Here is a 15,746-nt window from a genome sequence, read left to right as displayed (position 1 = left end):
CTGTGGGGATGCTTCACTACAGCAGGCCCTGGAAGGCTTGTGAAGGTAGAGGATAAAATGAATGTAAAATACAGGGAAATCCTGGAGGAAAACCAGATGCAATCTGCAAGAGAACTGTGACTTGGGAGATTTGTTTTCCAGCAAGACAATGACCACAAGCAAAATCCAAATCTATGCAGGAGTGGCTTAAAAACAATAATGTCCTGGAGTGGCCAGGTCAGAGTCCAAACCTCAATCCAATTGAGAATTGTGACTGGTCTTGAAAAGGGCTGTTCGCTCATGATCCCTATGCAATCTAACAGAGTTTGAGCAGTTTTGTAAAGAAGAATGGGGAAAAAATTGCAGTGTCCAGATGTGCAAAGCTGATAGAGACATATCCACATAGACGAAAAGCTTAATTGCTGCCAAAGGTGTATCTCCTAATAATACTGACTCTAAGGGGGTGAATACTGATGCAATCAGTTATTTGGTGTTTTATATTTGTAATTAATTTAGATCACCTTCTTGAGATCTGTTTTCACTTTGACATGAAAGAGACGTTTTCTTTTGATCAATGTAAAAAAAACAAATCCACTGTGATTCAATGTTGTAAAACAATAAAATGTGAAAACTTCTAAGTGGATGAACACTTTTCATAGACACTGTATACTGGCTTGAACAGCAGTGTATTCCCCCTGGGAGAGTCTCCATTACATTTCATTCCCTTGCACTCCAAACGATCTCAGCCAATTAGATTTGCACTCAGTGTTCTGTAGCCAGGATGTTTTCTGTGGTAATTAATCTAGTGACTCATTCATTTTGAGCTCAAAGCTAGAATGCTTCCCTAATGTAACCATTATTCCCTTTTCAATAATTTCCATTTGGGGAAACATGATTAAAGTTCTTTTTAGCTGCTTTCCTACCATACCAACTTCCTTAGTTTTAATATGACTGAAAACTCCTTCAAGGAGGACAGGTTTCTTTCATAATTTTTCTCATTTAGGTTCAGTTTCTATTGGGATTAAAATCTCAAAAGTTGAGGATTTTTTAAAGACTTAAGCATTCCTATTTTGAATCATAAAGAAGAAAGCTGTTTTCTTCTTTTTTATGTTTTCTGTGTTTTCATGAGTCAAGAGATCAAAGAACTTGTGAAAAAAGGTGTAATGATAATTAATGATGTCCCTTTAATTGGTAGGTGCTGTTTGTTATTTCGTCAGACACAAGTTACAATGGCCTATGACCATGTGGTTCAACAGGGGAACAAGAAAAATCTAAAAATGCCATTTTTTGGTGTGGCTTGCAAATGCTGTACTTGCGGGAAAGAGCTTTAACCAAACTGTAACAGAACAATTTACAGTAAAACCACTGATTACATTGCAAATAAGAACCTTTTCTCACCAGTTGCATAGCTGCTCAGAAACTTCTGCACGTCAATATTACCCAAATGATCAGGAATCACTTCCTTCACCTGGACACTGACAGCAACATCATCCCCTCTTACACCAATCTCACAGTTCACATCAAGTATTTGCAGTAACAGCACCGAAGCCTGGGAACCAAAGCAGAAACTTACATTTCAACACTGCAAAATAAACATCAGAATTATGCAGCAATACTTCATCCAGCAGCACAAGAAATCTTGCATCCTATTTCCTTGTCAATGGGTCATATGTCACATGGTTTGTTGCCATGGAGCTAGGAACAGAAAATTCTGGATAGAAAGTTGCAAATTCACCAATCTTCATTATAAAAATTACCTATCTGCTTTTAAAGAGCCAAACACAGAAAAAAGACCCTTTGGCCTAACTGGCCCATGCCAAACAATACACCCATCCAAACTTCCCCTATTTGGCTCATAACCTTCTACTTCTTATCTTTTTACCTGTCTAACCTTCCTTTCAAAGTTGCTATTGTACCTGCCTCAACCACTTTTTCTGGTAGCTTATTCCAACCTACATACCACCCTCTGTGCAAACCAAAAATCTGCCCCTCAAGTTCCTATTACAACTCTCCCCCTCACCTTAAACCTAAGCTCTTTAGTTCTTGATTCCCCAGCCAGAGATTCACTCACCCTGTCTGTATCCCTCATGATTTTATACTCCTCCATTAGATCACCTCTCAGGGTCCGAAGCTCCAAGGAAAAACATCCTTGCCGATCCAAACTCTCCCTGTAACTCAGTTTGTGAATCCAGGCAATATCCATGTTAATCTCTCCTGCACTCTTGCTGAATAACATCTAGTAACACCATTCCTATAGCAATTTTCCCCAATACAGCCAGCCCCAAATGCATCTTGCACACCACAACCTCCCAACATCTATTTAAAGATTGTCAAACATCAGTTCTTTTGCTCCTTCATGCCAATTTACAAAGTTGATTAGATGACAGGATGAAATGCTCCAAATCACACAGATCTCTTCATCACTTTACATTCATAGGTTGCAGTAGGAAGGCATGAAACAAACGAGTGCCAACATGTATTATCACATTTCTGTACAAATCTAGTAAATTTTTTTAATATTAGCAAACTTTAAAATAATTAGTTTGGCCACCAAGAAAAAAAACTGCACGAGAAACACCAACTGCAAAAGCTGAAGTTGTGAATAAAGATCTTTACCTGTTCAGCATTTGAATCATTCTCAGTTGCTGTCAGGGAGTTAGTGATTGTCGAGTGTTCGTGAAATCCCTCTCCTCTGTGCCCTCCATCTGCACTTTCTGGAAGACTCTGATTGCTGCTCATTGTTGGTATCTGATCTATGCTGGTGTTTGGGAGAGGTGATTCCTGCCCTGATTCTAAGAATTATATGTTTAGAAGTCAACATAAAAAGCTACTAAAGTTACTTAATATATTAAACTTATTTTGACTGAAAATAAAGAGCACAATCATTAACTTTGAGAGATTCAGCAACTGTATTTTTCTTCCCCTCATGGTGACTCGCAGTATTAAAGTGTGCCATTCAGAAGACATTGACTGGATTGAATAAACTAGATATAAATGCTCATGGTCTCTATAACATACGCAAAAATTTTAACTAACTTAGAGTGAATTAAAACACTTCACATAGAAATTAATGCAGCTCCTTATCATGGCAGTTACAAAACAAAGATGAAGGAACAATTAATAATTTTTTAAACCTGAGGAAAATATTTTTGGCATCATTATCAGTTGGGAAGGGCCCAATTATTTGGAAATCTTTGAGTCAGGTTTTGATAGTCTCTCTTTGGAGTTTCAAGCGGTGTTTCACCTCATGTGGGATTAGAAATTTTCAAGGTATGATTCTGAAAAAAAATTAACCATGAGGTTGTTCGTCACATTTATAAAACCTTTGAGACAAGCTTTAGATTTATCTTTAGAGTAAAGTTTAGCATAAGTGATATTTACAGATCAAGGGGTTCTAGAGGAGTCTATGCTATTTACTAAAGTGACGCCAGGATATGGTGTAGATTGTACAATTATAGGGCTTTTAATGATTATGTGGCTTTAAATGATCTTTTTGTGCAGCTCCAAAGACTTATAACAAGTTCTGAGGTCAGTGCTATCGACTCCTGTTATGTGGTTTCAAGCAGGGATCCTAATTGGCACTGGAAGGAGTTAACAAAAATTCAGAAAATCACTGGGGAATTGAGAAATGTTTCAACAAACTCACAAAGAAATAACTGAAGCACAAGGAGTTAAGGCACTGAAAAAGCAAAGGGGTTCATCTCAAATTACAATTTCTCAGTACATTAACAAATTATAGGTCAATAGCTTTATGTGTGCATCCAAAATGTAGGTACATTAAAATATGCTATTTAAATGTCCATATCTGTGTGCAGTGCATAAAGAAATAAAACTATTGCAAGGACATCATGATGACATTGAACAAAATTTTCCAGTTACAGAAAAAAATCATCTATACAAATTAAACTTGCAAAGGAGCTGCAGCAATATTGACAAGTTTCAGCATTAAAATAATCATTAACATTAGATAATAATTTCAATATGTTTTGCTGCATATTTATTACTATTTATTACTCACACATTCAGAGATAACATGACAATTTCAAGCAGCCTATTGCCCTGTATAATTAATTAGGTCACAAAATCAATGTTGATGACAGTAATCGAGATAAAAACACAGCAGTGCTCTTCGGCCCACCAAGTCCGCAATGGCTGCAACCACCAATTTATAATTACAGTAGATTAATTCTTTCTTTATTCTCCCCAGATTCCACCACAAGGAGCAATTTACAGTGACCAATTAACCCACACACCCACGTTTTGGGTGTGAGAGGAAACCAGAGGGCACCAAGAGAACCCCATGCAGACACAAGGGAAACACAATGTACTAAGAGTTTCAGTGCCACACACACACACAAACACACTCCAAAGTATTTCCACAGCAGACGAGGTTTTGGTCAAGACTATTGGTCATCATAAAGTCTTGAATTCAAAGGGAAATGGATGAAAGGTGAAGAAGGAGGCTCTGGAACTTTGTCAATCACAAGCACAACAGCAGCGACTGCAAGCTGACTCAGGTTCACCACAACATTTCATCAACTCAGCAGAAGAACGAAGACACAGCAGCTCAGTCTAATATCATTCAAGAAGCAGTCTTGATGCCAAGAATTGTCCAGCAATTTGGAAACCAGAATTGAAAGTAGCCCTAGCATTCATTTTTTAAAAAAAGTTGAAGCTGACAATTCTTAGAATAGTTCTTATATTTAGTGTGTGTTTCAGGGTTCTTTGACCTGAAGGTCTTTGACCCAAAACCTCAGTTGTTTTTCTTTCGACAAGTGCTGAGAGATGTTAGTAATTTTCTGTTTTGAAGATTTCCAAAATCTGCTGTTTTATTTATCTTAACATTTGGAGACACTTGAATTTACTTAAATGAATAAAAATGATCAAGTTTAACAATTTTTGAACTCAAAAAGCAAGGAAGAGGCATTTACAATTTTTATTAGACAAGTCGAAGGCTGCAACCACTGTTGCAATCAAGAATGTCGGAGCATTATTCAACAGCACATAAGAATGGAAGCAGTCATAAGCCACCAGGCCCCTCAAGCTTGCCTCCACAGTTCAATCCAAGCATGACTAATGCACCTCAAGGCCCAAATCCTCCTCTGTGACAAATCCCCATTGTCCTAAATTCCCTCATCTTTCAAACCTCTGTAATTGCATTTTAAATACCTTTCTTGTGGTAGCTCCCTCCAAGGTATAAAATTCCTAAGACTGACTTCCCCAGTTTTTTTAAAAACTGGCCCTTTATCTTGAAATTCCCTCATTTAGATTCTCTATCTGTGGTAAATGAGACAGCCTACAGGAGAGGTTGACACCCTGACACAATGGTGCCACGATAACAAACTCTCCCTTGATGTCTAAAAAACAAAGAAGCTGATTGTGGATTACAGCAGGAATCGAGACAGGCTTATTTCCACCTCTGCAGCATCAACTGCCCCTGCCCTGCCTCATCTTTGCTTTTGCCACTTTTCATTTCGTACTTTCAGAAACACCCCGGTCATCTTTCTACTTTCAAATATCTAAACCCTCACTGCCCTTTCCACTATAAGTTTCCTAAAATTTCCCTAAAATGGTGCCTGGTTAAGCAAATTTGATCTTAAAAATTGTCATTTAAGATTTCAAACCCATCTATTATCATGCCCTGGCTTAGTTTCTCAATGCCAATAATCCTTGCAGATTCTTGTCCTCTTTTCATTCTGTCTCATTCATCCCCATATGCAGTCACTTCATGAAAGGCAGGCATGCCTTAAATGAGAAGGGTCGACAATTCTCTGCATAAACCCATCTGACATCCGACCTTGACAAGGATTTTGTTCTTTTGCTCAATAATCTCAAGTGAATTGGTGGAAAGAATTCATGGCAGTGCTGTGATGTACTTAGGGGTGTTTTTGACAAATTACAAGTTGTTATATCATTACTGGTAATTGTTGTTGAGATTATCGGTGTAAATTTTTATGAAATTATATAATAAGTAAATACTAATATTAGCACTCTGAAATTAATCAGCACCTTTTACCAGTCCAATGTTTCACCTTAGACTGTTCTCAATTAAACAATGAACTAGAAGGCCCAGTGCAAACTCACCACCATAAGACATCGGAGTAGAATCAAGCCATTCAGCTGCTCCACCATTCCATCATGGCTGATTAAAAATATCTCTCAACCCCATTCTCCTGCCTTTTCCCCATAACCTCTGACACCCTCACTAATCAAGAATCAATTAAGCTCTGCTTTGAATGATTTGACTTCCACGGCCATACGTGGTAATGAATTCCACTGATTCACCACCCTCTGACTAAAGAAATTTCTTTTCTTCTCTGTTCTAGATGGACATCTAGATGGGCTCTCACGACCAGACCAGACTATGTAACAGTTTCTTCCCCCAGGCTATCAGACTCCTCAATACCCAGAGCCTGGACTGACACCTTGCGCTATTGTCCTGTTTATTATTTATTGTAATGCCTGCACTGTTTCTGTGCACTTTACAGAGTCCTGTGTAGGTCTGTAGTCTAGTGTAGCTTTGGGAGATTGGGAGACCGTTTCGCTGAACACCTACACTCAGTCCGCCAGAGAAAGCAGGATCTCCCAGTGGCCACACATTTTAATTCTACGTCCCATTCCCATTCTGATACGTCTATCCATGGCCTCCTCTACTGTCAAAATGAATCCAAACTCAGGTTGGAGGAACAACACCTTATATACCGGATGGGTAGCCTCTAACCTGATGGCATGAACATTAACTTCTCTAACTTCTGTTATTGCCCCTCCTCCCCTTCTTACCCCATCCCTGATATATTTAGTTGTTTGCCTGTTCTCCATCTCCCTCTGGTGCTCCCCCCCCCCCCCCCACCGCCTCCCTTTGACGCCTCCCATCCCATGATCCTTTCCCTTCTCCAGCTCTGTATCCCTTATGCCAATCACCTTTCCGGCTCTCAGCTTCACCCCAGCCCCTCCAGTCTTCTATCATTTCGCATTTTTCCCTCCCCCTCCTACTTTCAAATCTCTTACTATCTTTCCTTTCAGTTAGTCCTGACGAAGGGTCTCGGCCCGAAACGTCGACAGTGCTTCTCCTTATAGATGCTGCTTGGCCTGCCGCGCTCCACCAGCATTTTGTGTGTGTTGCTTGAATTTCCAGCATCTGCAGATTTCCTCGTGTTTGCTCAGTATTTTGTCCTTGCTTTTATATTCTAGTCCTCTAAAAATGAATTCTAACAGTGTATTTGCCTACCTTACTACCGATTCTAACTGCCAAGTTAATCGTTAGGGAATCCTGCACAAGAACTCCCAAGCCTCTTTGCACCACTGATTTTTGAATTTTCTCTCCATTTCGAAAATAGTCCATGCCTTTATTCCTTCTGCTAAAGTGCATGATCATACACTTCCCGAAACTACATTCCATCAGCCACTTCTTTACCCATTCTCCCAATCTGTCTGTCCTTCTAGAGACTCACTGTATCATCACCAGATGCCCCTCCACCTTACTTTGTAACAGCTGTGTACACCACCAGTCACTGGAAGCCAACCAGAAAAGGCACCATTTATTTCCACTCTTTGCCTCCTACCAGTCAGCCAAACTTCATTCCATGCTCGGATCTTTCCTGCGATACCACTGGGTCTTAATTTGTTAAGCAGCCTCATGTGAGGCACCTTGTCAAAGGCCTTCTGAAAGTCTAAGTAAACAACATTTGCCGACAATCCATCTGCTTGTTTTTTCCTCAAAGAATTCAATTAGATATGTCCGGCAAGATTTCTCCTTATGAAAACCATGCTGACTTTGGCCTACAATATCATGTGCCTCCAAGTAACCCGAAACCTCATCCTTAGTAATGGACTCCAACATCAATGAAGTCAGACTACTTGGCCTGTAATTTCTTTTCTTCAACTTTCCTCCCTTCTGAAAGAGTGGAGTGATATTTGCAGTTTTCCAGTGCTCCGGAACAATTCCAGAATATAGTGATTCTCAAAAGATCATTATTAATGCCTCCACAATTTCTTCAGCTATCTCTTTCAGTACTCTGGGGTGCAGTTCATCTGGTCCAGGTGACTCCTGGTGATGCTTTTACACCTTGTCTAAAGGGCTAGATTCAAACACGATAAAAGAACTTCTATCACTGCCACAATGGACATGGTATTGGGGAGGAACTAAAAGCACTGAAGTCTGTCATAAGCAAGGTGGACTCTAAAATCAAGGAAGAAACAACTCGTCATTTACAAAAGCTTAATATTGTCAAACCCTCAACAGTTTTATGAAAGGTAAATGACACTTTCTATGCAAGTTTGCTTGAGTTCTTCAGGGACATAAAAAGCAGAGTCAGTGGGGGGGCCCTGCATTTGGATTTAGTTAAAGCGTTAAATAAGGTGTTACACAGAAGGCTGCAGCACAAGAGCTCAAAAAATGTTCAGGGCATGAAGGGATACGGGGAGAAGGCAGGAGACTGGAGCTGAGAGGAAAACTGGATCAGCCATGTTGAAATGGCAGAGCAGACTCGATGGCCAAAAGGCCTAATTCTGTTCCTATATCTTACGATCTTAGGAGAAATACTTGCATGGATTGAAGACTGATTATCACAAAGATGACAAAAATCAGAATAAATGGGCCCTTATCAGGCTGGAAGGATGTAACCACTGGATACCTTTGAAGATTAGTTCCTGCTCTCAATTATCTACAATTTTATTAAGGACCTGAAAGGGGCATTGGAGGAAGGCGCCTGGTGAGGCGGTAATAGGAAAATAGGTGGGAGGTCATGTTGTGAAGCAGTATTTGGTCGCCGGTTGATAGAGTGGACAGAAAACTTGTGCTTATGTGAGTGAATCCCAGAATATGAGTGGGCAAGTGCTACAAGTGGTTAGGAAGGCAAATAGCATATTGAGGGTTTGGGTTGAGAAATAGGTAAAAATTGTTACGGATGTCCAAGTTGAGACCACACCTGGAGTACCGTGCATTTCTGGTACTCTTATTTAAAAAATAAACTTTCATTGGTTTGGATGCAACTCACAAGAGATTCACTAGGCTAACTACTGGATTGAGAGGTTTGTGTTATCACAAGCAGCCAAATCAATTAGATCTACAGAATGGTTAGAATTGTTTTGTGAGACAAAATTGCTTTAAATAACAATAGTAAATACATTGTGCAAAAGAGGTGTAATGAGGTAGAGTTCATGGACCATTCAGAAACATGATGGCAGACAGAAAGAAGCTTATCCTATAATGTTGAATGTGAGTCTTCAGGATCCTGTACCTCCTCCCCAGAGATAGTAATGCAGATAGCACATGTTCTGGATAGTGAAGGTCCTTAACATCGGATACCACATTTTTAAGACACTGACATTTGAAAATTCTCTTGAAGGTTGGAATGTTCATGGCTGTTACGGAGCTGGCTGAGTCGACAACCCTCTGCTGTCTTTTTCCACGTGCTGTGCCCATGTTAGATCCTCTGAGATGTTGGCACCGAGGAACTTGAAGCTGCTCACCATGTCCACCACTGACCCTCAACGAGTACTGTTTCTGTGTTCTGTGGTTGTTCGCAAGGTGACAAATCTCAAGGTTGTATACATACTTGAATAACAAATGTACTTTGAACTTCTTGAAGTCAACAATCAATTCCTTGTTCTTACTGACTGAGTGCAAGGTCGTTGTTATGACATCACTCAAGCAGCTGATATGTCCCACTCCTATACACCTCGTCATTGCCAGTTTAGAAAAATGAGGAGTGAACTTATTGAAAGATACAAAAGCTTTTGGGGTGATGAGAGAGTAGATGTCAAAATGATTCCATTCTGAGACAATCTCAAACAAGGGGCAAGATTGGAGGGCAATCATTTGAAACTGAGGCGCATATGAACCACAGAGGATGACAAATCTCTGAGAAAGATCATTGGAGGTATTTGAAAGATTGGGTAATTGAGGACTAAAGAGAAGAGGTACCTGAGAGAAGGGATCTGGGAGAGATCAGCCAAGATTACAGAAGTTTAATCCCTTCCCTATTTTTTTAATGTTGTGTTAAAAAGAATCAGACTGGTTTTAGCCACAAATGTTTCTGAGATAACTATGTTAAACTGCATGGAAGAAGGAAGCTACTTTCACTCAAGTTTCCTGTTGAAATCATGAAATCAGGGCAATATTTCATGCTCATTTAAATGTAAACTCAGTACGTACCTGCTTCAAGGAGAATGACATATTTCTCACTGTTGTCACTGTCGACAGATATTCGATCTTCTGTCAAGCTGCCATCAAGTGATGTAGTGTCTAAGGAATGCTGTGATGAGGTGCGCTTCATGTTTAAGAAACGGAGTTTAGTGCTGGATAAGGAGGGTGGATTGTCTTCACCTTTAGAGATCTGTTCTCTTTAATAAAGAAAGGAAACGTTGTTTTACTCAGTGGTAAAAGATACTTTGGAGAATTAACGTGCTTCACAGACTCAAAAGCAACCTCTGGGTGGGGAAAGTATTCTACCTCAGTTCAATAGCGAACAAAGACCAACTAAAAATCCGTTAGATCAGTGAAGAATACATCAGAAAAACAGTGTAAATGCTAAAAGAAAGTCTACATGCACATACTGCCACCATTATTTGCCTGTTTAAGCAAAAAGCCTACACCTTTAGCAAAGGCAGAGAAGGAATGTTTTTCAATTATCTTTTAAATTGAATGGATGAGTTGAGGGGCATGTTCAAATTAGTGATTGATTTTTGTCTTCCTCACCTCTAAAATCAAGTTATTAAAGCAGGCAGCAGAACAGAACAACTGACAATTGAGAGCTGTGAGAAGAATCGCAACCTAGCATTGCCTTAATAATCCATTTGGTCCCTCATGGCACAGGGACAGTCTCTTCGGCCCTTGGTGCTGTGCCAATCTAATTAAACTACCGATATCCTATTACACTAACCGTTCCACCTTCTCTTGGTCTTTCTCCCTCCATTCTCTGCATATTCAAGTGTCTTAACACCTCTACACGTCTTTACCATCACTATCGGCAGTGCATTCCAGTTACCCATTATTCTGTGTTAAAAAAAACTTGCCCACACATCTCCTTTGAACTCTCACCTTAAGTGCCCTGTAGTATTAGACATTTCAACTCTGAGATAAAAATACCAGCTGTCTGTCTATGCCTCACAAATCTAGAAACTTCAAATATCTCATCAGCCTTAGCAACTCGAGAGGAAAAAACCCCAGTTCATCCAATCTCTTCAGCTATCCTATCCAGGCACATTTCAGCATTCTCTCCAAAGCCTCCACATCCTTCCCACAATGAGGCAATCAGAACTGAATATAATATTCCAGATAGATTCCTAACTAGAGTCTCATAAAGCTGCAACAGAATGTCCTGACTCTTGAACTCAATGCCTCGACTAATAAAGGCAAGCATGACATATGCCTTTTTTGCCAACTTATCAATTTCTGCAGCCACTTCCAGAGTGCCAAGGGCTTGGACCTCAAGATCTCTCTGCATATCAATGCTGTTAAGTGCTCTGCTCAAGTTATACTTTTTGGGCAGTATTCTCATTCCGAGAATCAAAGGGGTAAACACTCAACACACCATCTCCCCAGCAAGCATACCCTTCCACGAGAAAACAAAACTGGGTACTCAACACGTGCTCACCAGTGCTTTCTACTCACTCCTTCGTAAAGTGTTACACTTCACTTGCCTTAAATATTTGTGGTAGTTACACGGCATGTTTAAGTTTCTTGCATTGGATCTCAAGATCTCGCTCAGTAACCACTCACCCAAACACCAAAAGCAATGTACAGGGGGCAATTTGCTTGAAAACCCTGCATGTCTAAGATGTGGGAGGAAAATGGGGAAAGCAATATGGTCACATACAATTCGGATGGGAGGTCTAACTGAAACCAGCTTGCTGGAACAACGAGAGCGCAACTCTGACTGAACCCAGCCTGCTGGAACAACGAGAGAGCAACTCTGACTGAAGGACTGTGCCATCCATAAATCCTTTCCTGATTGCCTTAGAAACCCCTCATCTCTCACCTGCTCAAGACCGATTTACCTATCACCCACCTCTTGTGGTAATTTATAGTAGGCAATTAACTGGATAAACAGTGTGTCTGGGATGTGAGAAAAAACTGTTGCCATGGATTGAACAGTATAACCACATGGTGGTGCTGTTATCCTGCCTATTGGGGGAAAAATCTGACAAAAGTCAGTAATCCTTATGATCTCTGCAGAATATAGAGACATACATTATTGTGAAAGTGTTTTAAAATTATTCATTAATTATTTAGTCAAATTAGATAGTGATGAATGATCCCTTCACACTGAACCTTTCTAAATAGGACTTCATTGAGTTAATGTACTATGTAGATTTAGCTGCTGTGGACTGATGCAGAGCAATCGCCAAATACCTCCTGTAAACAGAAGACAAGTAGGACCAAGGAGTCGTACAGCAAAGAAACAAGCCCTTCAGCCCAACTGATCTGTACTAACCACGATAGTGCCTTTAAATGCCTTATTTGCCTGTATTTGGCTGATGTCCCACTAAACCTTTCCTTTCCATATATTTGTCCAAGTGTTTCTAAATTTTGTTAACATATCTGTCTCAACCACTTTCTCTGGCAACTCGTTCTATATACCAGACCATACACTGGATGAAACAGTTGCTCCTTGGGTTGCAAATTAAATCTCTCCTATTTCACCATAAACTTATGCTCTCTAGTTCTCAAATCCCCCAACACTGGAGAAAAAAAGACCGTGCATGTATCCTGTCTATGCCCTTCATAACTTTAAACATCTCTAAGATCATCTTTCGTTCCCCTATGCGCCAATGAATCGAATCCTAGCCTGCCCAACCTCTCCTTTAAACCCAGTTTCTCAGGTCCTCACAATGATTGAGTTTTTTCTGCATTCTTTCCAGCTGAATGGTATCTCTCCAATAGCAAAATGATCAAACGAAACAAAATATTTCAAATGCAGCCTCAAGTCTTGCACAATAGCAATATAACATGACAGCTTTGACACTACATGCCTTGACTAATGATGGGTCATACGCCAAAAGCGTTTTTCACCAACCAATTGCTTGTCCATGATGTTACTTTCAAGGAATCATGTACTTGAATTTCCTCTGTTCTACAATATTCCTCAGGACCCTAGCATTAATGATTAAAGTCATACACTGGTTTGACTTTCCAAAATACAACACCTCACATTTAACCAAATTAAATGGCATTTACCATTCCTGGGCCCACTTTCCTAGCTCATCAAGATAAAGCTGCAATTCTTGATAAACAATTTCACCGTTTATTACACGTATTATCTTCAGTATTATCTGCAATACCAACAATTTACGAACTTACAAACTATCCAAAGTTGCTCAAGCTGTTCATGTGGTGACAATTTCAAAGTGTTTGTTGCAAAAGAATGTACTAACTTGGCTTCTCCGCATTAATGGTGGAAATTTGCCATCAGTATTGCTGTCCCCATCAGAATACAAACATCTTTGGACCTCATTTTTGTTTGGACTCCTGAACACTTATGCAAAGGAAGTCTTGTCAACTTGACTCATGAAACTTCACAAAACCAAATTCTATTTTCATAGGTAACAAAGTGTCTCTGATGTCACAGTTGATATGCCTGTTATCCCCCAGGTCATCCAAAGTAGATTATTAAAAATCTGCTTTCCACTGTATCAATCATCATGACTGAAGGGAAGAGAATCATTACTAAGAGGAATTTCTGCAGCCGAAATCAAAAGACATATTTATCACCAGCGATTGTGGCTCAAATTCACAAGTAGAAGGAACAAATGCTGAATTTAAAGCATTCTTAAAGTAGCAAGGAAATCAAGGACTGTAGCTTATTCTGAAAATTGAGCTAGTTTTGCCCAGTTTCCCTGTTTCTTTACTTCATAGCTTTGAGGCCAAATTAAATGGTTGGCTAATATCTATTTTGAACCACTTAAGCACAGCTCAGTTACTCAGTATCACTTTCAGTGCAGAAACCAAATGGTGGATTAGTATTTTCATTTGGCTTAATTTGTCTGGACATTTCACACAAAATCCAATTTAAATTTGTAAGCAATGAAGTATTGCCACACTTCTATCAGTGGTAAAGCACTCATATAATTAAGTGATAAGCCAAATATTTGCTCGAGAATCCCTTTTTGTTCTCAAAATGGAAATAACAATGTCTCTGGTTAGGGAGGGTCAAAAAATGCCAAAATACTCCTCAGCAAGCTGAATTGTTTTCCTCAGTCAATGTTCAATGCACTGATGATTTGACTTTCCCACAAATATAGCCATGTCTTAGAGTTAGTCACATTTGTATTCAATGAGGTACTGCACTGTTAGAAATGCCATCTTTCACATGAGAGATTGTACTGAGACACTAAATGCTTTATAAAGTACACAGCAATCCCTTGCTTTTCAATCCAAATGTGCTCCCTTAGGTCTCTTGGTCCTTATTTATACATTTAAACAAAATGATTTACATCACAAAATATTGCACATAAATTGTCACAAAACAAGGAAGCACTACTGTAAAACACACTGTGACATGGCGAGACCTCAAAATACATTCTTTCATAATCAAAATAGGACATACATGATAAATGGTAGGGCATTGAAGAATGCAGTAGAACAGAGTGATCTAGGAATAATGGTGCATAGTTCCCTGAAGGTGGAATCTCATGTGGTGAAGAAAGGTTTTGGTATGCTGGCCTTTATATATCAGAGCATTGAGTAGAGGAAATGTGACATAATGTTAAAATTGTACAAGACATTGGTGAGGCAAAATTTGGAGTATTGTGTACAGTTCTGGTCAGCAAATTATAGGAAAGATGTCAACAAAATAGAGAGAGTACAGAGGAGATTTACTAGAATGTTACCTGGGTTTCAGCACCTAAGTTACAGAGAAAGGTTGAACAAGTTAGGCCTTTATTCTTTGAAGCATATAAGGTTGAAGGGGGACTTGATAGAGGTATTTAAAATTTTGAGAGGGTAGATAAGAGTTGCCGTGAATAGGTTTTTTCCATTGAGAGTGGGGAGATTTAAACAAGAGGACACGAGTTGAGAGTTAGGGAGCAAAAGTTTAGGGGTAACATGAGGGGGAATTTCTTTACTCAGAGAGTGGTAGGCGTGTGGAACGAGCTTCCAGTAGAAGTGGTAGAGGCAGGTTTGTCATTTAAAGTAAAATTGGATAGATATATGGACAGGAAAGGAACGGAGGGTTATGGGCTGAGTGCAGGTCGGTGGGACTAGGCTCGTGAGATGGCCTGTTTCCGTGCTGTAATTGTTGTATGGATTATATGGATTTGTCATTTTAATGCACAAAAATCAGAATGAGTAAGGACCACATCCACAGATAATTCAGCCATGTTTAGACACATGAACTAATTTTTGGCTTTCTGTGGGCATTGATCATCTAGTGTGACCTGTTTCTGATATCCACACCTTCTCCAGATTAATCTCACAAAATATGAAAAACCTAAATTTGATTCCAACTGATTAAGTGGACATCAAATAATTGTTTAATTTAAAATTACAAACTGCTGAATACATTCTAACAACATAAGGTGAATGAAAGATAGAATCTATATGGAGCAACACCTTATGTTTGACCTTCTGTGATGAAAACTTGAGGACAACTTCTCAGGAAAGCATCAAATACTTCCATGAATTGTCAAAGCCAATCTCTACACCAATAAATTAACTTTTGGGCAGGCAATTGCTCTTAGAAATTTATGAGAAGAGGCATGTACACTTTATGTTCCCCAAGTTATAGAGGATTTAAGCCACAATCCCACAGACAACAGTTCTTGGT

General features: G+C 39.5%; 1 protein-coding gene across 2 annotated transcripts in view; it reads right to left on the bottom strand.

The window, feature by feature from the left end:
• LOC132381222 (bridge-like lipid transfer protein family member 3A) overlaps positions 1 to 15,746 on the bottom strand; it is a 147,021-nt gene that overhangs the window by 13,941 nt on the left and 117,334 nt on the right. For both annotated transcript variants that reach the window (XM_059950556.1, XM_059950555.1), the window contains exons 15-17: positions 10,136 to 10,323; positions 2,596 to 2,771; positions 1,378 to 1,528 (exon numbers count right to left, since the gene is read on the bottom strand). In XM_059950556.1, coding sequence (XP_059806539.1) covers positions 1,378 to 1,528; positions 2,596 to 2,771; positions 10,136 to 10,323 — 515 coding nt within the window. The remainder of the gene's footprint in view (positions 1 to 1,377; positions 1,529 to 2,595; positions 2,772 to 10,135; positions 10,324 to 15,746) is intronic.

This window comes from Hypanus sabinus, chromosome 25 (assembly GCF_030144855.1).
Source record: "Hypanus sabinus isolate sHypSab1 chromosome 25, sHypSab1.hap1, whole genome shotgun sequence".
In the NCBI taxonomy this organism is placed as follows: Eukaryota; Metazoa; Chordata; class Chondrichthyes; order Myliobatiformes; family Dasyatidae; genus Hypanus; species Hypanus sabinus.
The sequence above is the reverse complement of the archived record's forward strand: the minus strand, read 5'-3'. Positions and strand labels throughout refer to the sequence as shown.